The sequence below is a fragment of the Sceloporus occidentalis genome, unplaced genomic scaffold (genome assembly GCF_023333645.1).
Source record: "Sceloporus occidentalis isolate IW3139 unplaced genomic scaffold, rSceOcc1.0.p SCAF_66, whole genome shotgun sequence".
Lineage (NCBI taxonomy): Eukaryota > Metazoa > Chordata > Lepidosauria > Squamata > Phrynosomatidae > Sceloporus > Sceloporus occidentalis.
In genome coordinates, this window is record NW_028317046.1 from 2,864,010 (window position 1) to 2,887,701 (window position 23,692).

The window sequence follows — 23,692 nt, forward strand, 5'->3', positions numbered from 1 at the left end:
TACTCCATTGGGGTTCCCAGGGACAGCGTATTTCATAATAATTTCATACGTATCTTAATATTTAACTGAAAAAAATGTGGGATTTGATAAAATGATCTCAAAATCACTCCAATAGTCATTTTGCTGTAGTAAAAATAATAATAATAATAGAAAAGATGTATGACATAATATCAGTTTTATTCCTAATCTGTGGATACACTTTATTTTGGAAGCAGAAACCCTGATCTGCCCGGATTTCGGCTCTAGTTGCCCCTGTCGGCCATACCCCGTTAGATTCCCGTAATACAGGCTGCCGCCGAGACAAATTGTGTTGATACTCCTTAACAATGTGAAAAAATAGGGCTTATCACCACGGTTTGACGAACCGCAAATCTGTCCCTTCATACCTAATTATACCTAATTATAATAAATTGGATCTTTTGCAGCCACTGGCCGTTCCGCGACAGGCTGCAGCCGGCCTAAATTGCATTGCTCAAAATCCCAATCTTTTTTAGTTCGCAGAAATCCGGATTTATACCCAATAAGCAAAGTACCCTAATGGATTAATTTGGAGCGGATTTGCACATCTCGCTGTCTCCGTAGAAAAACGGCGGTGATTTTCCGGGGCTTGCGAGATGAAGCGTTCCACGTGAATCACAAGGAATATTATTAGCTTAAGAATCTCCCCGGAGCTTCCGCTAAATGCTCCTTGACATCAACTACTTTATATTGATTTTAACCTGGTAAAGAAACAGAACAGAGGGGAGGGAAAAAAAAACCTTCATGTTAAAAAAGAAATGCCTTTCCGTAAAAATATAATATATTTCCTCCTAATAAGGTAAAATATTTGCAGCGAGGACGAGCCCGGCCAGGAAGGGAAAGGTTTCTAAGGCTTGTTTATCTGTGAGAGGATTCTGATTCTCCTTCTATCAAAACATATTGGTTCCTTCATCTTTCTTACAACACGGCTGCTCGGTGGCACGTTAATCTTCCGTTAAATATTGTGCAGCTACTTTATGTTAAATAAATGCGTCTGGATATTTTTTTACCCCCCAGGAACATGTAAAATGGGCTTTAACACTAAAAGGGCATATAATCTGAAATGGTAGGTAGTAAAGCACATGTGGTTCCGCCATGGCGTCAATCATTTGGAATGATACGTGACTCTAATTTGGCGGCCCATCTAGAGCTTTTTTTTTTTGTTCTTGTTCTAATGTGTCGGGCAACTCTCTAGCAATGAAATGGTTAATTGTTTTTATTCATCTGGTTTGATTGTCACAATTATTTCTGTTCTTCTGCTCTCGGGGCAACGTTTTAAATGAGTCTGTGTTTACCTCCCTGAAAGTGCGGGCCTTCAGGGTCTACTTGGATGAGCACCGGTGGACCAGTCGGTGTTTCAGATCGGTGCTAATTTTGGGGGACTTGAGGGCCGATGCAGTGATTTCTGGTTTATATATTTGTTAGAAAACATTCCAAAGATCCGTAGAGTTTGACGTGAAAGTTGCTGAAATCTATCAGTATCCGAGCCGACTGGCGGGAATCTGTCTGTTCCCCGTCTCTCTTTACTTCGATGCCTGCTTTTGATTTATTATCCGAATCGTGGCCCTCGGGGTCTTTGCGTTTTGGGGATTCGTTCTTTCCGCCTCATGCTTCGGGTTTCGGCTTCACCAGCTGCTTCCGGTCTCTTCTCCCTCGTGAAGGTAAGTGGACACTCAATGAGGAAGGGTTACCGTTCCAGCGTTGTTCTCCGCCATGGGAGAGCCCTTACCGGGGTGTTAAGGTCGTATCTTAATTATAAACCAGATTATAGGCCTATATTTCAGTGGAAAAAAAGACTTTTATAAGAAATATTCTTATAATATATCCCGGATTTTGCTAAAGGATCAGGTTGTGAAAAATACAAACAGGACTTGAATAAAAGCTCTGAGTTACTCTTCAAGTTCAAACAAAGCAAACGATCACCTTGTCGCGGGTTTATGAACTCTGTATGACGGGACGTCGCTTGATCGGCTCCTGGGTTGGAATGAGACTTTATTTCCAGTTCTGCTTTTATTTGATCCCGCTCAGATTGCCATATCAGCAGACGGGGTCACTCATGCATTTGTTTTATTGGAAACTTACAGGTCTCTTCTTTTTTTGTGCCAAGTCGGTAGTAAGAGCCAGGAGTGGACTGATGACTTCACATCTACATGCGCTACTTGGAGTGGAGGCGGCGCTGCCAGCCGCGGGGATGCAGGTAACGCAGGACTCTTTACTTTATTAACATGCTGATTAATCATTTAATTTTAAGTGGTAAGTGATAAATTTGGTCTTTTTTGTTAAACTACATCTTTCGTCATGTGGCAGCAGCTATTTGTTGGTTAAGGGTGATAGGGCTTGTAGATGAGTAACAGTAATGGTAACCCAGACTTAGGCGCATTATATCAGTGGCTCTGATTGGATACTCAGCCTTTTATTAGTGTGTTGCAATTGTGTGTGTGTGTGTGTGTGTGTGTGTATCCAAGTATTAAATCCTTACAAGATTGCATCTGAAGGACTTGGACTCGGTGAGGACTGACATTTTCGGCAAGTTATTGTATTTGTGAAGCTGGTGAGATGCAGAAAAGGCCAGATGTATTAAAGAAGCAGCAATCGTCATGGCTTCTGTTACTTATCGTTACATTACGGTTACATCATTGGGTGTTAATGGAGGCTGTTGAGATTTTTGGGGGGCCCCCTCTGCGCGCTGACAGCTTTATGGCTGCCGTGTAACATCACGATCTGCAGAAATATAGATTTCAATAGCAAACGCCAGACATCAGAAAACGGTAGAAATAAGGTAATAAAGTGTTTTCTGTCCCAGCTATATATATATATATATATATATATAATATGACATTGCCTAATCCATCCGTGCTGGCACTTAAAAGGTTAAGCTGTCTCTGTCCTTACTCCCCTTGGATCCCGAGGCAGGCTGATCAGTAGCAGATATGATCTGTGTCCAGGGAACTCGCAGTAACACCCTGACACATTTATCAGTTGCTTGGCCCCATATAGATAAGAGGACTTCAATTAAAATATCTTCCCACGGCTGTGCGGGGTCTGGTCAGCTCAGCCCTGCGACTACACAGCAAACGCAACCACAAAATGCCACCAGAGACAGTATTTCTCTCCTGCCCTACCAGAGTTCCCTGCTTGAGCACAGGTGAATTAGTACTATTCACACAGGGACAACTCTTGGTGTTCACAATTCTTTCTTAATTCTGACTTGGTGAGAAATAAAGCGCCTGACCTCCCCGATTTAACTCCAATCTGACCCTTTGTGTGATTTTGGAACAGCAGCTGGTTTTACTCCGACTCCTTAAACGCTCGGCCAGGACCTCACCTCACGCTCTGTTTCCTCTATCCGAGTGATCATAAAAAAAAAAAAAAAGTTATTCGATGACAAGTCTGCTTTAAGAACCGGTAACGCCGGGAGCAGAAATTCCTGCTTTGCTGTAAAGCGGAATGTTTAAGTAATCTCGCCTGCTGCCCTGCCTGACGCTGCACAGACCTTTTTTAATCTACAATAAACATTAAGGATCTTTTTTCCTCTAAACGGCCGCATATTGCTTGGCTGTTCTCATAATATTTTGCTTAAGAGGTTTTTTTTTTTTCGGTACCCAAACGGCTTACGGAGCACTTGTCTCGTCGGCCATTTATCTGCCGGCTGCTGCCTCGTCCCCGTGTCTCTGGAATACGCCGGAAAGCGATGTTATTCTTTATTCTTTGCACCTGCCTCGGTGATAGAAGTATATTTACACTTCAGCGAGGTGGCAGCGAGATCGCCCAAATTGCCCCAATTGTCACTTTTCTGACAAGTTCTTTACTAATCACCCGATATCTCGTAACACTTAACAGAATCTCCGGACCCCAGCTTTGTCGTGAGCTTTGCGGGGTCTCTGCCTGCCCTGGCCCGTGGGGGGTGCGTCTTCGTTTTCCCAGCGGCTACAAAGTACTCAGGAGCTCAGCCTTTGGGGGAAAGGGGTCATTGGGGGCGAAGAGTCCGGACCAAAAGAAGAACAGGACAGGGGTGTCGATTTTAGCAGGTTTTGTGCTCTGCTGAAAGTTGTAAAGTTTGGTAAAAATGGATCGGTATTGCCCAAGGACCTGGATTCTTACAGCTTTAGCATTTTAACTGTACCGGGGGGGGGGGGGTAATCGCTGCGAGGGGCTTCACCTATATAATAAGGTATTATGTTCATTATTCTATGAAACTCTGGCTTATTATCGTCTATTAGGAGTCATTCTTTATCGATTGGACGTTTTAGAGGAAATGCTTTGATTTTTATGTTTCGTTAGGTCCAAATTGCTCAACTTTTATTGATCGCAACGTTGCTGTCACAGCGTCTTTTACTCAGGAAAACTAGATTAGAAGATTACAGTGCAGTCAGTTAACGCGGCTCCTTCGCGAGGCACCTAATTCCTCCCCAGGCAGGAGAAGGCGCTCTTCATAATCGCGTGCGAAAGAGTAACAAACATCGGCGCAGAGAGTCACGTTGGTGACGTGTTGGTTCCTATTGGTTAGCTGCAGCCAATTAGAAACAAGCTCGCCGGCCTGCAGAGTAGAACAACAACCGGTCTTTAGATCGCTGGGTTACTTTGTAACGATTCCACGAATCAGAGACGTAAAGCTAAACATAAAGCGCAGCGATCGTATTGGATCTGTTAAGTTGCTGCCGGGTATTTTTTAATAACCCCCCCCCTCTCGTTAATAAGGGCCGACACACAAGGAATTGCTAATTTTTTTTCCAGTTTTTATTGAGTGAAAATGTCAAACCTTGCATCAGTCATGCAAAAAAAAAAAAATCAAATAAATAAACACATATATTAAATTTCTAACAGCACTAAATTCAAGTGGAAAAATATTCAGTTTTAGTGATGTGGGAAAAGTCCAATTCAAGTATCGAGGAACTTATTCCGACCTGGCCATAGAATAGTCTTAACAGCGTGAACCTGCATGTACACAGCGTGTGCATCTCTATAAACATGTATGTATACGGACATACACGCAACACCAAACACGCAATATGGATGAGGCCGTAAACTGGTTAATATCAATAATATCTGTGAGCCCAGAATGATCGCATGTGACTCCCGCTCCTTATTATCACAATCCCGTTATAATGTATCAAAGCAAATGCCCCACGGATCTAACCCCCCCCCCCCCCGTTATTTACTCATGCGCAGCCCTCTCCCCTTTATCACAATGCTCAGGTAGTGTTGATGTTTTCCAGTTTCTGACCTTGCAGTCACGCACTCACAGCTGTGTATATATATATATATATACTTTTATATACAGTATATTAAATATTATATATACAGTATATCACATGTTATATATATACACCAATATATCCAAACCCTGCGATGTTACAAATCAATAAGTCATAATCTGTTTCCTTTATTTATATATCCCCGTCTCCTACGCATCAGAAATATTTTAGATTTTGGGTTAGAAATTGGTTTTCTGTGTTTTTTATACCCAGGTTTACACACATACTATGTTGTATATTGTACGGCTATTGTAGGGGCTTTATTACTTATTTTATTTCACCCATCGTATCATATATATATATATAATATACATTCACACGCACGCGCTCGCACTCACACACACGCTCTCGCACTCACACACACGCTCGCACTCACACACATCTGCGTACATATACAGAAACATACACGGTTATATACGGATGAGCTCTTGCTTCTGCCTGTATCGGCTCGCAGATAAACGGATCCTGATACCGATAGTAAACAGGATTTCGCCAGGATGAACAAATACCTCCACGGAAAATGAAAGGAGAAATGACACGTTTCGTTTAGCTGGAAATGGCTTACGTCCTACTGTGCAATATCGAGATTAAAAAAAACTGACTTTTTTTGTTAGTTTCTTCATTTATAGCTTTCTTTTTAAATTTATTTCATTCATTTTATTTCCATCAGCTATGGAATCTTTTAATTGCTTTTTTTTTTCTGTAGGGGCATTTGGTGAGGTGTGGGGGATTATAGGGTCCTCAATAGCTGGTACTGGGAAGGAACCTCATCCTTCCTGCTCTTCACCTGGCGGTTTACATTTTTTTTGGGGGGGAATTGTGTGTTTGTGTCTTATTTTTCTTTTGTATAAAAGATGTAGAACTGCAGGAGATAGAGAGAGAGGGAATGGGGTCCCGGAGGAGACGGGCCTTTAACGTCCCGGCTCCTGACTCGGCCCCCGTGAGGTTTAAGGCTGCGTAAGAGACGCTCGTAGGAGGAACGGGGTCTCTCGCGCGGCCCGTAGCTCTAAGGAGGCGGCTGCCCAAACTCATCTTACAGATGAGAATAATAACGAAAAAATAAATTAAAGGGAGAAAAAAAATCTCTAACCCTCTAAAAATAAAAGCACACGTAACCGATTGAAGGGATAAAAACCCACAAAAATTAAATATATATAACTACAAACTTATATTAACAATCTGAAGATTACAATCCTCTGTATTATGTCAACTTTACGGTCATTTTTATTTTTATTTTCTAGAAAATTCAAGTTAAAAGTCGGAATCACGCGTTTTCAGTGCTAAAGTGAAGTCAAACATCTGGACTCCAGGAAATCAGAAGCAAAAAGTAAGGATTGGAGCGGGATCTGGTTACTGAGCCTCGTGTCGGATGATATTCACCAACAGACACCTTCTGCAAGCTTAAATTGATTTTTTTTTCTATTTTTTTCCTTTTTTTTGTTCTATATATAACCTTTACAGAAAAAAATACTGTACAACTTTATTTAATCAGAATTCATTAGTCTCTGACACCAATAATTGCAAACACTCGAGGGTCCCCTCCCCCCACCCACCCCAATCTCTGTTTGCTTTGTTCAGGTTAATAAATACAGCAGATCTGGAGAAAAAAAGTGAGGTGAGTTCGCCCCGGCGCACGCTGTGCGTTTGTCATTTAGTGTTCTGTTTTTTTTTTTCCAGCCTCAAAAATGGACTGATTATACAAATTAGAGGCTTCCCTACTGACCCAACGCTTATAACGTGGCCTCACTGGGATAATGCTAGCCCATGGCTTTAGGGGAAAACAAGGCCCGATAATGCTGGGTGGGCAACGCGTTTCGCTCACCTCTGGTACTTGTAGGTCTAGAGTATTAAAGCCCTCCCGACAGGCTCATATGCAGCAGTATCTCCACTGAATTAGTTATCTACCTGAGAGGGGCTATCCTGTGCTATACTCAGTGGCGTGGGGGGGGCTATAACCTTTCTCCTGCCTCCGCTTCTGGCCTATCTGCCATATTCAGAGCCTCCGCAGTATGAACGCCAGACACGACGTCACGGAGGTCGGTAAAGCTGGGCTGGACGATCGTTATATAGGGAGCTGTGGCCGGTTAACCCCTGAGTTGAAATAGTTTCTGGTAAGGAGGTGTGATAGCAGGTTATGAGCAACCAGATTACAGGCGTTGTCATCCCAAAAAAACATGGAGAGCCATGGGCTGCCGAACCCCCCCCCCCCTTATGACACAAATCTACCCTCGCTCATTTTCACCAAAGTCCTAGAAAGCAGCAACAGCGTGTCCTATGGGGTACAGAGGACACCCCTCTCTCGGAACTCCTCCTGGCCACTCACGTAAGCGAAGTCCCAATTTAATGTCAGAACAACACTAAATAAATAAATAAACCAGAGCAATTGGTGCAGAGGAAAGCTTTCTCTATAAATATTTATAAAATAAAACATTAGCTTCCCGGGAACAGCCCAAGGACAAAAACTGGAAGAACAGGACAGATATCCTTGTCGCAGGGCACCCGATAATTGTAGTCAATAAATACCCCAAGACCCCAGCCCGTTTGGCTTCCTCCTTCGCAACGACCACAATCTGTGCGATGCCAGAGGAGTAGCAACAAGTACCCCCATCTCTGCCCTTTGCCCCCAGAACGGAGCTCTTCGGAGCCCTGGCACGGGGGTCGAGTAGTGGAAGGGCTTCATGTCGTGAGGAGTCATGCGCGAGAATGCATTGTCCACTGCTCTCAAGCACCAGAATGAAAGGTTTCTGTTGGAGGGGGCCGGTGATCACAGTGTGGCCCCTGGTACTGATGACCTGGTCCTTCTCTGCAGAAGATATATAACTATTTCAGTTTTCGGTTCCTGTTCTTGTTATTTGTGTGGGGAGAGCAGGGCCCTCGGTGGGAGAGCCTGGATTCAGGGGGATGCCTGGAGGTTGATTTGGGCCGGGGAGATGTCACAGTGGTTTGTTGAGCCCTCTGCACGCTGCTCGACTCCTTTGCTTGGTAAGCATTCGCTGCCAGGCATGGAATCCTCCGAATCTGTATTCAGATCCTCGTCCTCCTCCTCATCTTCATTCATTTCATCGTCGTCCTCCTCTTCATCGTCGTCGTCTTCATCCTCGTCCTGAGATAAGTCGTCATCTGCATCTACAGAGTTAACTTGAAGAGTGTCCTGCGGCTCTTTCTTGAGGCTGGAACTGACCTCATCTTGGGGCTTTTTGCTAAGGTCTAGCGAGTCGTTCAGACCCACCCCGGCGGCGTTTTGCAGGAACAGGAGGGAGTTGTGGGGGTCCGTGCTCAGGTTCAGAGAGCTGTCCAAGTTCATTGGTGGGCTTTGGAGTTCATACTCGGTGCCAGACTGAGTGATGCCCTCGCGGCCAGGGGAAGCGGATGGGAGCTCCCCTCGCTCCTGCTTCTCATGCTTGCGCTTGTGTGAGTCCATCTGAGACATCCCCACCACTGTGTGCTTGCAGCTGGGATAAGTGCAGTGGAAGTGGGAACACTTCAGCTTGTACTTGCACTCGGGAACCTCGCAATCCGCACTAGAACTGAACTGACAGAAGCCAGCGGCGCTGATGACGTCCTGCTTGCCGTGGTGCTTGCGGTGAGCGGTCACTTTGGTGCTGTCGGTGCAACGGAAGCCGCAGCGCAAGCAGTGGAAGTGTGTGCTGTTTCCAGAGAACTGGCAGTCCTGGAAGTTGCAAATAAGAGAAGACTTAAAGCGCTTAAAGTCATCAAGGACCAAGTTGTCGACCCGGTCGTGGTGTTGCGCATGCTTGTACATGTGGGTACGGCCGCAGAACTTGTAGCCGCAGTTTTCCCGGGTGCAGTGGTAATGCGTGACCTTCAGGGAGAACTGGCACATCGAGTCCTTGCAGTCTTCGTACAAGTCGTAGCGTTTGAATCCCTCCAGCATCATTCCTTCGTCCAGCATTTTGCGCGAGGAAGCCGTCTTGCGCCTTTTTCCAAACGGCGACATATCCTCGATGATCCAGAAGCGCTTTTTGGCCCCGGAGGCGGTTGGCATGGTGATGGTGTTCCCTGGAACGAGACAGAAGTGCACAGTGTGAAAATGAATGTCTGCCCGGCGGGTATCGCCTTCGCCCGACGTCCGCTCGCAGCATTTCGGAGGAAATTTCATGCACCCTCGTTTATAAAACCCAAATGGCAAAACCCCCTGCAGACAGCTGCAGAACGAACACTAAATGCCCCGCAAGCTGGCGGAGTAAATTTAAGCTACTTGCCCTACAACACTAACAGCCCCTGAGATTACGCAATATTTCCCCAGGTCCGAATTGGCCCATTTTAACGAATAACATCACTCCTCGCAGAGTGCCAAACCCTAACGGCTGCACACCCGGAGGGGCAAGAAACGCTTCAGCTGCCTCCTGACGCACCCGGGACCTCAGTGACTCCCAAAGCTATCCCTACTATCCGTACGGCCCTCGAGCTCGGGCATTTCCATTGTGTACGGGAACACTGGACGCTGATGTTTATTTAGGGCACCCTGGTGTATCCGTCCTTAATAAGTACGAAGTTATAGCCGAGAGCCTCATCTAATCGCGCCTTTATGTACGTTATTTGTGCTATTAATGACTTTTTGGGGCGATCTCTCATTGGTTATATGTTTCTTCGATTAATTGATACACTTAGAACGTTTCATGTAGGGGACGGAGCGATTGTCTTGCTTTATGGGGAACCTGTAATGCTGTGGATGGTAAAGCCATAAATTGGCCTCGAAATAAAGATCCCTTTTTATTCACCAATTCTCTGGACGGGGTTTTTACGGATCTTCCCGGGCCAGACCCCCGGAGTAAAGGACTCTGAACAGGCGGAAGAGGGCAGAACAGCCGGCCGCTGCTTCTAAAACACAACATGCACCCCATTTGCCTCCCAGACACCCCTTTCCTTCTTAGCGTGTTCTAAGGCCCATCATACATGACTTTAGGTGGACGAGTGGGACAGAAGAAGCTAAAAGGTACCTGCTGCGTCCTGTACTAGAGGGACATCGCTTTTGACTGGAGCTGGAGTGGCTATTACTGGTGTGAATGCTGGCGCGCCGCTGCTTGGCACCACAATGCCCCTGCTGACCCCCAGACTGGCGGTGATCAGGGAGTATGAGACACAGGATGGAGAGAGCAGGTACGGCAGGGTGGAGAGGGGGGACCTGACAAGGGCAGGAGGAAAGGAGGGTACGTGAGGAAGAGCCACTGCTGGGGGTGGTTGTGGAGGTGCATTGTGGGTGAGTGCGTCGTCAGAAGCGGAAGGGACCGGGCAGCCTGGAGAGCGTGGAGAGAAAGCAGGAAAACAGAACAAACAGAGAGAGGGAGAGAGAAAAAGAAACAGAACAAAATGAACCAAAATGAGAAGCTTGAGAGAGAAAACGATGAGATGAAATGAAACGCAGAAAATCACAGAGATGGAGCAGACAAAGGAGAGTCCCGGCTCACATCACCAGACCGTAAGGGTGAGGAGTAACGGCTTTCCACTAAACATCCCAACGGTAAGGGAGCCAGCTGACCCGGCCTAGCGAGGTTAACGGAGCATGGGACACAGATCTAACAGTGGGGCAGTCGCCATGGAAACCGGTGCAACATTCCTGCTGACTTTGCCCAATGGCTGCTCCTTACACTCGGGGCCCGAGGTTCCTGACTGCGCTTTAAGGATGAAGCCCGAACCTCGTGAGATGTGACAGATGTCTAAACCTGAGCTTGGTCCTAAAAGCCACGAGCGTTTCCGCTCCCATTCGCGTCGGACGGTCTCATTTACCTGCGTCTGCGCTCTCGTTCCCCACCGGTGTGCTGGAGCAGCTGCGGTCTAGGTTGGAGGACTCCGATGACATCCCACCGGGGCTGCCCCCGCCGGTGTAATCCATGTACTCGTCCGTCTCCGTGTCCATCATATTTTGGGGTGTCATCTGAAAGGAGGAAGGATTCTCGGTAGAGGAAGGGCTTGGAGCTGCGCTGCCCCACTGAGAGAGGTTGTCTCCTCTGTGAGTTTGAGGGAGGACCTGCAGCGAGACAGGAACCTGCGGTCAGCAGCTCGTAGCCTCATCACGCCGGTGGCAAATCCAGCTGCCGCGGACTACATTTCCCATCATGCCCCTGCAGCTGAGCATGGCTGGAAATGCGCCTCACAGCGGCTGAATCTTTCTGCGTCTGCCGAGCTCTCTTTAGTAAAGCAGGTACGGCGGGGCCCGCTCTCCGGCTGCTGTGAAACTGCCCCGGGGGGAGGACTGGCTATCCCAGGAAGAGGTCGATTCCGCAGCAGCAACTAGACTTAGACCCAGCTTGGTGTTAAAGCAGGAAAGCCGGGGGGTAATTTACCTGTCCGGGTACCCGGTCGAAGTTTTTCCCCAGCATCCTCCGCATGTGCTTGCGCGCGTGAGACGTCATCTGGTGCTTCAGCAGGAAGGAGAATTGGCAGCCCTCGCGGATGCAGTGGAAGTGGCTGTTCACCTGGTTGTATTTGCACCCTAATAACGGGAAACAAAAAGTAAAGCGACGCTAAATCACCTCGGACAAAGCAGGGATGACGTCGCCTATGCAAGAGTCGGCTTTCAACTCTTTCAATGCCAGAGTGAAGAACAGTAGATGTTGGCACAAATCATCATCACCTGTTCTCAGACAGGACACCCTTGAGCAGCCAGAAGATCATCAGAAGTCACTATGCTGCAAAGAACAGATCTTACAGAAAAGTACACAGATTGCACACTTGATGAGTTTTTTTAAATTACTGAGAGGGAGGTAGATAAATGGTACAGCCTCCCAGCAGACGTGGTAGAGGGTAATACAGCGAGGGTATTAAGCATGCATGGGATAGACATACGGCTCCTGAATCTAAGACGAGACCGACGACTGATTAAGGTTTGAGTCTTTCCAGCAGGAGAAACGGGCAGACTGGACGGGGGCCGAATGGGGCCGATCTACCGGCAGGTTCTATAAGGAATATTTGGTGTTTAGCGAGCACACGCAGTGATGATCACACATATATGTCTGAGTCCAGGTTAATATCACGAACATTGCGCACCTGTCAGGAAGCACTGAAACGGTTAAATTACAGATTTCCCCCCCTTTTTTCGCTTCATTCCCTCTCTCTGATTCCTCCCCGCTCCGGACCGTTCGGTGCTCTGGAAACCAGAACAAATAGACGGGAGCGGCGCAGGTGAGGAGCTGCAGTCGCCATGACAACGCAGCCCGGCTTTAAAAGCTGCACCTGCGAAAGGTGAGCAAACACGGGCGACTCGGGGCGTATGTAAGCAGAGCCGGCCCCGGAGTGTTGACGGCGGTCACCTTGGTTACTGCAGCCACTTCTAACCCGAGACATGAATTCTTTATGAATTAACGGGGAGAGGTCCTTGTGTTTTGTTTGTTTGCAGACGCTTCAGTGACTCGAGATATTTAGACGAGGGGGGGGCAGATTATTTACCGTGAAGAACGTCTATCCCTTTCACTACTACTACCTAAAAAATGGGGCGCCCCAGTCCGGCAACTGATTCAGTTCATTATCTGAGTGTGAGGTTGGTTTGGAAGCTGCCCTTCCACACGCACAGGGTAGAAACACAGAATTTCATATCAGATCGGCCCCATTCGGCCCCCGTCTAGTCGCCCGTTTCTCCTGCTGTGAAGACTCAAACCTTAATCGGTCGTTGGTCTCGTCTTAGATTCAGGAGCCGTACGTCTTTCCCATAGGACCCCCCCCGATCAAATCTCCCCCGTGTTGTTTCTGAGGGGGCTTTTTCAGTTACAGGCCCCGTCAGGAGGAAGAGCCGCTTAATGTCGCTAAGCGCTGTGAAGCTGACGGACGTTTCTGTGGATCCGCGGCACTCACCCATCCGGCTGCATTCCTCCCGTTTAGTGAAGTACTTGAATCCGTTGGCCGCCCGCCGCTCGGCTTTCTCGTGCTTCTTCACGTGCCATGGCAGCTTGGTGGTGATGTTGGTGACGAAGTAACAGCTCGGACGCAGACAGTGATAATGTCCTCTCATCCGGAACTCGCAGTGCTGGGGGAGAAGAGCGATAACACAACATTACAGACAGACCCGTAACACGGCTGGAGACCACCGGCCCCCCTCCATGTGCTCCATTCTGCCGCTTTGTGCCACTGTACCCTCATACCCTCCCGCTGGCCACAATCCCCTCGTCCACGGTGTGTTTTTCTCCGCTCACCTGGTTGGGACACAGGCACTGCAGGGAGTAGTATGCGAACTGGTCGCGCACGTTCACCAGGCTGTTGTTGGGGTTGATGTGGTCGAGGCAGTGGGACTCGGCTTTTCCTGACGTTTTACACACGTACTTGCAGTTCCCAAAGAGACAGTGGAAGTGGAATTTATTTGCATATTTGCAGTCTGTTGCCAGACAAGGGTCGCTGTAAAGACACAATATTATTATTAGGTAAGCTGCTGCGCATGATCCCTGATGTTTAGCCGGCGCAGCTCGGTCACCAAGAACCGGAATACAACCCCTAAGGGGAAAATGCCACGTATAATAGGGACCGGCTAACATGGTGACTACCGATAAGGGGTGTCTGTCCCCTCCAGAGCTGGTCACGGCGCATGCACTCACTTCTCCTGGAACTGCAGGAACCCGGGTTTCACTTGAGGCTTTGCATTCTCCAGTGAAGTTGTCGCCATCGGGGAAGATGCCAGACTGGGCACAGAGGCCGGTATTTGAGGGATCTGCGGGATGGACGATGCCAACTGCTTCCAGGCCAGTAGAGCCGGAGTGGATGGAACAGCAACGGAGCACAGAGCGGGTGCCTCGCAACCGGGCACCAGGGCCGAGGGCAACAGAGGAGGAGACGGCTCTGAGGACACTTTGCCGTCGCCCACAAACGGACCCTCGGAGCTGCCTTTTGGAGTTCCCACATCGGTCCTGAAGTGGAAGCTGCAAGTGCAACAAGAAAACGAAGGCCGGGGTGAGATATGGCGGAGAACGCGCAGGAGCGGAGTGAGTTACCAACACTAGAAAGGGCTGAGGTTATCTCCTTGGTCCTTACTTGGCATGTTTTATGGCGCCGTCGAGGGTGCTGAACAGAGCTCCGCATTCCTCCACCATGCAGTGAAAATGCAGTTTGTGCAGAAAATCGCACTGCGGGTCGCAAACGTCTGCCGGGCCGTACCTGATAATGCAAAACGCGTCAGACACAAAACCCCAAATCAGACTTAAGTTCTGGCTGAACTCGTAAGAAATGACTACAGGACAGGTATTGGAGGCAGAGAAATAGTAAAACTCTAAAACAAATTAAGAATATCTGGGGCAAACCATCTTTAAGGATTAATACAGAGGTCTCAGCTTTTAAGTGTTTGGAGTGGGCGACGGCTGCCTTTGTAGCTGGACTCCCTGGATTAGTAGTGTGGGAGACCCCATCTCACGGTACCTGCGTAAGTATGTTCTCCAGGGCTCTGTGTGCTTTTCCTGTGCAAGAGCCTTCATCACCTTGCCGAGGTAATGTGTCGGCTCCCCGGCTCCGGAGTCGCTGCTGTCAGCCTCTGATTTTAGGCTATGGAGGTTTGCCGGATGGGAGTTGGCATGCGGCATCTGCAAAAGAAAGGATAATTGGAGACTTCAGTTCTGCCGGTTTCCATCCACTCACAGCGATGCTGGGTTATGGGTCCTTTCCATATTACCCCAGGCGGCTGTTACCTTGCTTATTAGAGCGGGGAGGAGTGACGGGTCCGAATTTCCATCTTGGCCGTTGGACTCAATGCTGGAAGAGAAACACAGATTTCCAATTTACTGGAGATATTTTTTTACAGACAATCTGCCTTAGAAGGAGGACTTGCGATTCCAGCTACAGCTGGGTGGAAAAACCTAATGTAACGGACCTGGATGTTAACACCTGAGCCGCGTTACGCTTTAAACGTGCCGTCAGGTTGGCTGTTATTTCACCTCCAGGCTGGTGGCTCTCACAGCCGCCTTCTGTCCACCGTCCCATCTCACCTGTTCAAACTCAGGTCCAGACTGTGGTCCTGTAAGCTGTTTTGGGTTACTTTTCCTTCTGAGTCTCCAGGTTCCGCTTTTACTGCTCCTACATTCATACGCCCCAGCGGGTGTCCTATGCCTATAAAGGGAATAAAAAGGTCTATAATAAGAGAGAACCTGAAACCATCACTTCCTACAAGGCTGGCGAGAATCAATGTAAAAAGAGACAAAGTAACCGCAGATAAGGATGATCAGAACATGAACCGCTATAACTAAGTAGATGTTTCTACACCCAGCTAATGCTCACCTGATTCAGGAGGTGGTGACTGCTTCAGAGCTGCAGCTGCCAATCTTGCCATCATGGGAGAGATTAAACCCTTGCTGGCCGACATCCTTTCCATAATGGATGTGGCGGCGGCTGGCGAAGTGCTGTTTTGATCGCTGGCCCCAGATGCAGACTGCGGAGAGGAGTCCGGGGCTGCTACGGGCATCATGTTGGCGGAGCCGGTAGGCAGAGAGGAACCTCCGCGACCACTTATGATCGGGAAGTAAGCGCCGGTTGCAGGAAGGGTTGAACTAGATAGGGCTAAAGCCAAGGGCATATTGTTGGGCAGTGTCTGGGACAGGAGGCTGGAGATCTTTGTGGTAGGTGGAATGGTGCTGGTGGCTTTCTGGGTCTGTGGAGAAGGAGCCTCGGAGATAGTAGGGACCAGGGACACGGAAGACTGCTGACTGGTGGGGGAAGCGCTCAAGCTAGAGTTTTTACTACTTAAAGCTGAAAAGTCAATGAGATCGTCGTTGCTGGACTCCTCCATGTCATTGTCCTTCCCCCCCAGTAAGGAAGACGGAAGGCCGAGTACTCCGGAGCTGCGTATGTGCCGCCTCTCGTGCTTGCGCTTGTGCGAGGTCATCTGGCTGGTAGAGGTGAAAGTGAAGCCGCAGCCTGCGCGGATGCAGTGAAAGTGGTTGGTGGCCTTGCTGTACACGCAGCCCTCGTACTTGCATTCTTCGTATTTGTAGAACTTCTTGAACCCGTCCTTGGCGTAAGCGTCATCTTTCACGTGATAGCTCTTGTGCTTCTCTATGTCACACTTGTTCTTGAAGGTGAAGCTGCAGCCCGGACGCCTGAAAACAGCAGCAACAGATGAGAACCGTCAAGTCGCTAAAGTCACAATCTCCAGCATGTCTACAGTCCATCTGTCTCCTTCCAGTCATTACCGTCCGTCTCCCAGTCCAGGTATGCTGGTGGAACACCAGACCAAATCCCAGCCATGTTTCTCCCCAACGCTGATCTCACCTGCAGTGAAAGTGAGTGGTTTTCTGTCCGTAGAACTGACAATCTACGGTGCCGCAGTCCTCGGTTGCTCGGAAGCGCTGAAATCCATCGTTAATTAGCTGAGTGTTCTTCTTGTGGAAGTTCTCGTGGGTCATCACGTCTGAGGTGCTGGTATACACTTTGTTGCAGCCCACCTGGATATAAAAAAAATATAGAACCAAAAATCACTTCCATATAACATACAATAATAAAATAATTTGCAACTACTTTTTCTTTTTTTACATCAACGGCCTGCAAAAACATCTCAAAATAGCCCTTTTAGCCTGATTATACCTCATTTGATATGTTGTAAATTTTGTGTATACTCCGCGTTCCCTTGTATTCCCAGTATACCCGGCTGCCATGAAAATAAGTATTTAATATATAAGATATAACATACGTAATACTATAGCAGAATGTCATGTGATCAAGTGATAAGAAAAAAGGTTTATCTACTAAAGAGGGAGTTTGCAGCAGACTTGAACGTGACGACTCTCCCGTATTACTACACACGATGAAGGGCCAGCCACAATACGCTTCTGTTCTTGCTTGGCCCTTCATTATAACTTGGGATACCAGGGAATGGAAATATTCGCTTCGCCCGCAGATCCCCTCTTTTGTGAGTAAACCCCAAGGTTTGACGACTTAAACAGGGAATTTGTGGGATGGTGCTGGAGAGAAGCATTGAGATGGAGCAGAGACAGCCTGTTGGGGGGGTCTATAGGAGCAGCGTGTACGATGGTCCTAACGCCAAGCACACAGCGCCCGCACGTCACTAATGGAATGCTCTATTTGTCCGCTCTCTGGCATCTGTCTCAGCGCAAAGCGGGCAACTTTGCCATATTGAGTAAAAAAAAAAAAAAGCTGCGGAATCCGAAAATGCGGCAGGCGAGAGGAAAAAATCAGGAGACGATTGCCAGGGTCTGCTCCATCTCACAAGTGAAAGGGGAAAAAAAATCCGGCAGTACCCCCTGCGCCTGCCCGCCCCGCTCCCGTCCTCCCGGCAGGTTGATGAGAACAGACAATAACAAAACACTGACAAATACCCAAAAAAACTCCTCTCCCAGCTGTTTGCAGAATAAAAATGCACTCGCTGGTGACACCTTGAAAAAAAGCAGAACCCCACCACGGGATCAGAGGGAAAAAAAAGAATTAAACAAAAAGCGGCTGAGGAATAATTTGCAATGTGGCACTTGGTGCTAAAGTCTAAAAAATGTGGCCTTTGTATAAACAAGGAACTGAAATTTATCCACACCAATTATGGACATAACGAAAGCGCGTCTTCCAGAACGCCGAGCGAGCGCACCTTTTATTGGCAGATCCCGCGGGTTTGGAGAAGTCTGTTCTACGGGCACAGCTAGTAAAAAGATGGACGGGCCCACCTGGTGTCTGGTGAGAGCTATAGTTTACAGCGGACGGGGAAGGGCCGAGGCAGCCCACCCTTGTGTGGTGTTAAACCACCTAGATAGGGAGTGGCTGGTACTATGTAACACTGTTGTCGTACTCAGCATGATGAGAGTGGGCACGGTAGGAATTAAACGCAAATGGAAAGCATGAGATCTACGAGCCATGATTTAAAAAGAAATAGCTAGAATCGGTACAGTCCACTTTAGCCTAACCGGCTCAGCATGCCAGGAATAGTAGTTGCAGCTGCTGGGTGGCAAAGGTGGCTGATGTGTTGTTAAATACCCTGGCATCAGTAACAGGCTGCCACCTGGAGTGGGGCACTTGATCTCAGCTGCCCACTAGTCTTGCAAGGGTCTAACATGTTTAGTTAAAGTATAGCATGTGCAGAGAGGCTATACATGTAGAATAGGAGATGCTATACATGCCACGGGGGTAGGGTGCTGGCCCCTATCTCGCGCCAGCAGTATATGGCAGGGAATCTCCAGCTGATCCTGGACTACATCTCCCATCATTCTTAGTTTCAGGCTGGATTGTCGTTCATTACCTGCCGGAGACCGTTATTACCTGCATGCAGTGGTAGTGTGTGCTTTTCCCGTTCAGGTGGCAGCCGTGGTAGTAAACGCTGCAGTCGTCCAGAGGACTGAATCGCATGAAGCCGTGCTGCAGGGAGTTGTCGCGTTTCTTGTGCATATTGTAATGTCGGATCACGTCCTGCTTACTGGTGAATCTCTGCGGAGAGAGAGCGAGGCGGTGAGAGGGATCTTTAACGCTTCCTTTACACGCGTCCACGTGTCTTTGTGTTACACGTATGTGCGTTTCATGTAAAGCGCAGGGCTTACTAATGGCTGTGTCTGTGCCGGCGAGCTGCTCCTCACCTGGTAGTTGCACTCCGGATCCAGGCAGTGGTAGTGTTCTCGGTACTGATACGCGCAGTGAATGTGCCCACAGTGTTGGCTACCTGAAAATCTGCAAAGTACAAAAGGTTCAAAATCAAACGCGGATCAACAGGACAAAGAGAAGGCGACGGGAATACAAACGGTCCGGGGGAGCAGAGAGAGAGAGAGGGAACACAGAAAGGTCCATATGAACAGTCACATGGGTGGTGATGTCTCTATAAACACATTAAACATAATGACCCGTATATATGAACGATTTCCCACACGCTGTGCACTCCTTTCACACGGACACATTCAGCCTGCTGACGGGCGGCAGAGGTTTCTGACGGAATCAGGCCTCGGCGTCTGATCCGTCTTCGACCTCCGGCGGGGTGAAAGGTTAGGATGGATGTTAAAGGGACGAAGCGGAAATGTGTGTTCTGGACCTACAGGCGGAACCAACTCTCCCCATCTCCGTACAAACGACTCCTACCTGGCAATATATTTCTGGTAAATATTTACATCTTCGGGGGGCTTGTCTGGGGGAAGTCCATTCCTGGTGAGAAAGACAGGGCAGAGCTGGTTAGAGTCCGTCAAGCTCCCTATCCAGCTCCGTCTCATGCCACACTCCCGGATCTGGATACACATAACCCGTGCTCAATAACCACATCATCCTAACCTCGTCTGAACCAAGTTCAGTGACATTGCCCCCCTCCGGCCCGGGTAGAGACTCCTCTTCACCCTCTGATCCAATTTAACTCAGATAAGCAAACCTTCTATCTTAACTGCAGCCGGCATTCCTCCCAGACAATGAACCAAGCCCTGGGACTCAAACCACGTGCACAGCGCACTTAATACACCCAGGAGTGAAGACGGGGTAGCTCTCCATCGGTTACTTACTTGACTGTGGAGACGGTCCCTGTAGTGATGGAGTCTGTTTTAGAGAAGGTAGATTTGAGATACTCTGGAGTGTTGAAGGATAACGTCACCGGCTGCTCTGCTGCTGGCACAGGGGTGGCCGGGGTGCTTGTGAGGGGTGCCGGCGACAGGCTGGGGACCACTGCCTTCGGCGGAGTCAGCTTCTGAATATTTCGCACGTCGTATTTGGAGGGACGCCCCACTTTCCCCGTTTTGAAAGCGATGGAGCCGCCCATGTCCTGGTTTCCCTCACCCGGCTTAAAAAGATGAAGATACTTGACGTTCTCCAAGTCATATTTAGAGGGCTTCTTGTAAGTGTTCCCGTTCTGAGGCCTTAAGGATTCTCCAGTCTTTAATTTCTGGATGAAGAAGTCGTATTTGGAAGCTCGGGGCATTAGGCCTTGCATATGTGAGCTGCCAGCTGTTGTGAGGGGTAAAACGGAGGTCTTGGGCTCAGAAAGAACGGCCGCCTCGTGACTGGGGACCCTGACGGTCAGGGGCTGTGCTGCTACTTGCTGGGTGGTGCCTTCCTTGGCCTGAATGTTTTTGGAGTTCTGTTCGTCACACTTTGTCACGTGAGCCGGCCACGAGAGGTTCTCCCCGGCCTTCAGCTTTCGGATGTACTCCTCGTACTTGGAGAACCGCGCTCGTTTGCTGAGGGGGTCTTCACCGGAGCCGGACTGTGAGGTAGCAGCATTGAGCTTATCGAAGCTGATCTTCTTCGCGAGTTCGTCCCGTACGTTGGGCTGGACGTACCCAAACATCCCGAGGAATTCACTCATAGTGTTGGCGGCGTAATCACGCAGAGACGAGGCTTCTCCTGTAAGAGCAGAACGAGAAAGTCATCGTATATTCCTTTCTTATCCTTTATTATATATATATATATAAAACTGTGGGGTAAAAGGCTATTTTGGGACATTATCAGGTGTTCTTGTAACCCTCTCTGTTTGATACAGTATTTAGCAGTGAGACAAGTGCCGGCCGTATCTTCCCTTTACGCATCTGGCTCACTTGTTAGGTTTTATGACTTTTAAATTAATTTGTTTAAAAAAAAAAAAAAGGATGAGAAAAAAAGTAATTAATACTGGGGTAAAATAAAAAGGAGTTCATCAATGGCAAGAAAATCAATTCCCTAAATGTTCTCAGAAATGGCTTTTCAGTACATTAAACAAAGTTTTCATAAATGTCTCCGCTCGCTCTCTCTTTGCTCTATTATGAAGGAAAGTCATTTTACTGGAAGCGAAGCCAAGTTCTGTCTGTCAAGACGCGGAGAGTATAGTAAATTTACCTGCGGAGACTCGTAAAGCTCGGTACGGGGTGAGCGTACGTATGATATACTGGGCTGGGTATGTACGATATACTCTGCGTTATATGAGTATAGCACGCTGTATTATATAGAAAAATATGACCATGTGACAAATAAAGACAATAATGTCGGCTACTTATGGTTCATTGAGTCACATTGTCAGATCACTTTATTCTATAATTCACCCTCTTTACTTAATTGATCAGGACGCGACATTACGGATAAGTATATAGGCTGGCGTTAAACTGCTCTGCGATCTATAAGTGAACCGTAAATCAGGATTTCTTAGTTTTAAGACCGCAGCCGCGTAATGCATTTCCTTTTTAATAACCAAACGTCTATCCGTTGGAAGAGAACTTTAGATACTTTGTTACTGTTAGCATCTAATGTTTCTTACAAACTTTAATGTTTTAGAGGGTCTGATCCTGTAGATATGTGTATGTATGTGTGTATGTATGTGTGTATGTGTGTGTGTATATATATATACACACACCGTGTATATGGAAAACCCAGCCTAACGATTCATTTTCCTGGATCCCGTGTATGAGGTCCCTGAATACTTGCTCGGGAATGACATCTCGCTGTATGAAGCACGCGTGGCTATGTGTTATGTGACGTGTCTGTGGTTTGGAAGTAATGAAAGGAGTGCTAGCCGGCCGTGTACGAGGCGAGTATACAGAGCAGGCTTCCTCCAGCGTCCCCGAGTACCGTGTCTGGGGACACATCGCGCAGGATTCAGGCAGAGACAAATATATAAATAGCCCTTGCGTGCTATATTTGGAAGGAAGACACTACGGAAGGAAGAATCATACATGATCTGGGATCCCGTGTACACAATCCCCCTGCTGATCGCCCGAGCCTTCACTCGGTGTGAGTGTTTCTGTGCGGCTTTGTTTTAGTGCCGATGCACACAATGAGCGGAGTCACCTTGTCCCTCGGAGGGAAATGCTTTCCTATGGGCGTCTGCTGAAGGTCACACATCTTCCCATTGATCTCGCAATGTTTGTTAATTACTTTGTCACTGATGTGGTGAAGGATAATTAAACAGCTCTGTTTATATCTTCATGCATAATTATGAGCTTTGTGCTGCCACTAGCAGCCAACCAGCGGAGGCATCTGACCTCCAATGAGGCAGAAAACCCACCGTGTGCGAGTGCCCGGCGCGTGCGCAACCCGGGCTGCGAGGCAGATCACACTCTGCCAAGGGGCACTAATGTAGGTGAATCTCCCCCTATGGATATTTGAGGCTAGGACATACTTGGCGATAGGGAAAGTCCTCATCATATCTAAATCTCACTAACATAACAAGAGCCACCCACCTGAAGATGCCCCGGAGGGTACTTTTGTAGCTGCCTCGGTTGTATCCTTTGTGACAGTCCCTTCCGAGTCCCTCTCCTCCACATATCTGTTAATCTGGGAGACCTTTGGCTCTTCCGCATTGTCTTCTTCATCACTGCACCCTTTGGGTTGTACCATGTAGACACCTTCCGGTGGGAGCTCCGCGACCCCAATCCTCCTGCATTCCCTACCAGTCCTTTCCGGGGGCTCGTCTGTATATTCTCCGTTGACCCATTTCTCTATCACTTCCCTGCGTCGCTTGTCCTCCTCAGCACTCCTCTGGTCAGCGCTGGCGCCCTCGGTGGGGTCCGTTTCTCGGGTCTGCTCCCCTTCCCCCGGATCTGCCTCTCCTAAGTCTGACCCCAGCTCCGAGACCACCTGCCGGCTCAGTTTGGCACAGATTGCATTGAGTTTCAGGCCGCCTTTCCGTTTGGCAGCCATCTTCGGCTTTCCTGAGGTTGCGTCAGTGCAAACACTTCTTTCAGCTAAAGTTGGGGAAGAAAGAAGAAAGAAGGGGTGTGTGAGCAGTGTCCGGACGCCATCAAATACCCGAGAAACCCATAAGGTCAACATTTACAAAGTTCTAAGAAGCTTTGCAAGCCATTCATACTAAGATCACATCGCACCCGGCGAATTACCCCACCACCGGCAAATGACTGATTGAGAGAAACTAAAGGGGCTGATATTAATCCATACCTCATAAAAATATTCTTTATATTCTATGTTATATTCTATATTATTTATTCTATATTATTTGCAGAGCAGCCAGCATTATTGTCACCCTGCGGGACCCGGGGGCCGCCAGCTGCCAGTAGGAGACGGGCCGAGCTCGCCCTGGCCTCAGTTAGCGATACCGGAACTCCAGCAGATGCTCCAGGGATAACCATGTCTGCTTTTAACCAGTCTTCCCAGCGATGTACTGGTGTAAGTCAGACCCCCTACGATGATCCAGGGGCTATAATCCTCTAACCTGACAGCTCGGTACAGACAGCAGGTTACACGCTGTGAGCGAGCCAACGGGACCGCCGCACAACTTACACGCTGTGAGCGAGCCAACGGGACCGCCGCACAACTTACACGCTGTGAACGAGCCAACGGGACCGCCGCACAACTTACACGCTGTGAGCGAGCCAACGCAACCACCGCACAACTTACACGCTGTGAGCGAGCCAACGCAACCGCCGCACAACTTACACGCTGTGAGCGAGCCAACGCGACCACCGCACAACTTACACGCTGTGAGCGAGCCAACGCGACCACCGCACAACTTACACACTGTGAGCGAGCCAAGGCGACCACCGCACAACTTACACGCTGTGAGCGAGCCAACGGGACCACCGCACAACTTACACGCTGTG

At 48.4% G+C, this 23,692-nt stretch overlaps 1 protein-coding gene across 1 annotated transcript; it reads right to left on the minus strand.

Moving 5' to 3' along the window:
* Positions 1–4,285: 4,285 nt before the first annotated feature.
* On the minus strand, positions 4,286–23,221 carry LOC149286885 (zinc finger protein castor homolog 1-like). Its single transcript, XM_089493688.1, has 20 exons — positions 23,116–23,221; positions 22,316–22,819; positions 19,673–20,510; positions 19,266–19,328; positions 18,773–18,863; positions 18,462–18,626; positions 16,473–16,645; positions 15,483–16,300; positions 15,194–15,314; positions 14,897–14,960; positions 14,631–14,791; positions 14,250–14,372; positions 13,817–14,137; positions 13,421–13,619; positions 13,083–13,254; positions 11,579–11,727; positions 11,022–11,262; positions 10,235–10,531; positions 8,235–9,293; positions 4,286–4,353 (listed from the first exon to the last, which is right to left on the minus strand). Exons 1-20 carry the CDS (start codon positions 23,219–23,221, stop codon positions 4,286–4,288), a joined length of 5,733 nt encoding a protein of 1,910 aa, XP_089349814.1.
* Between the last annotated feature and the right edge of the window lie 471 nt (positions 23,222–23,692).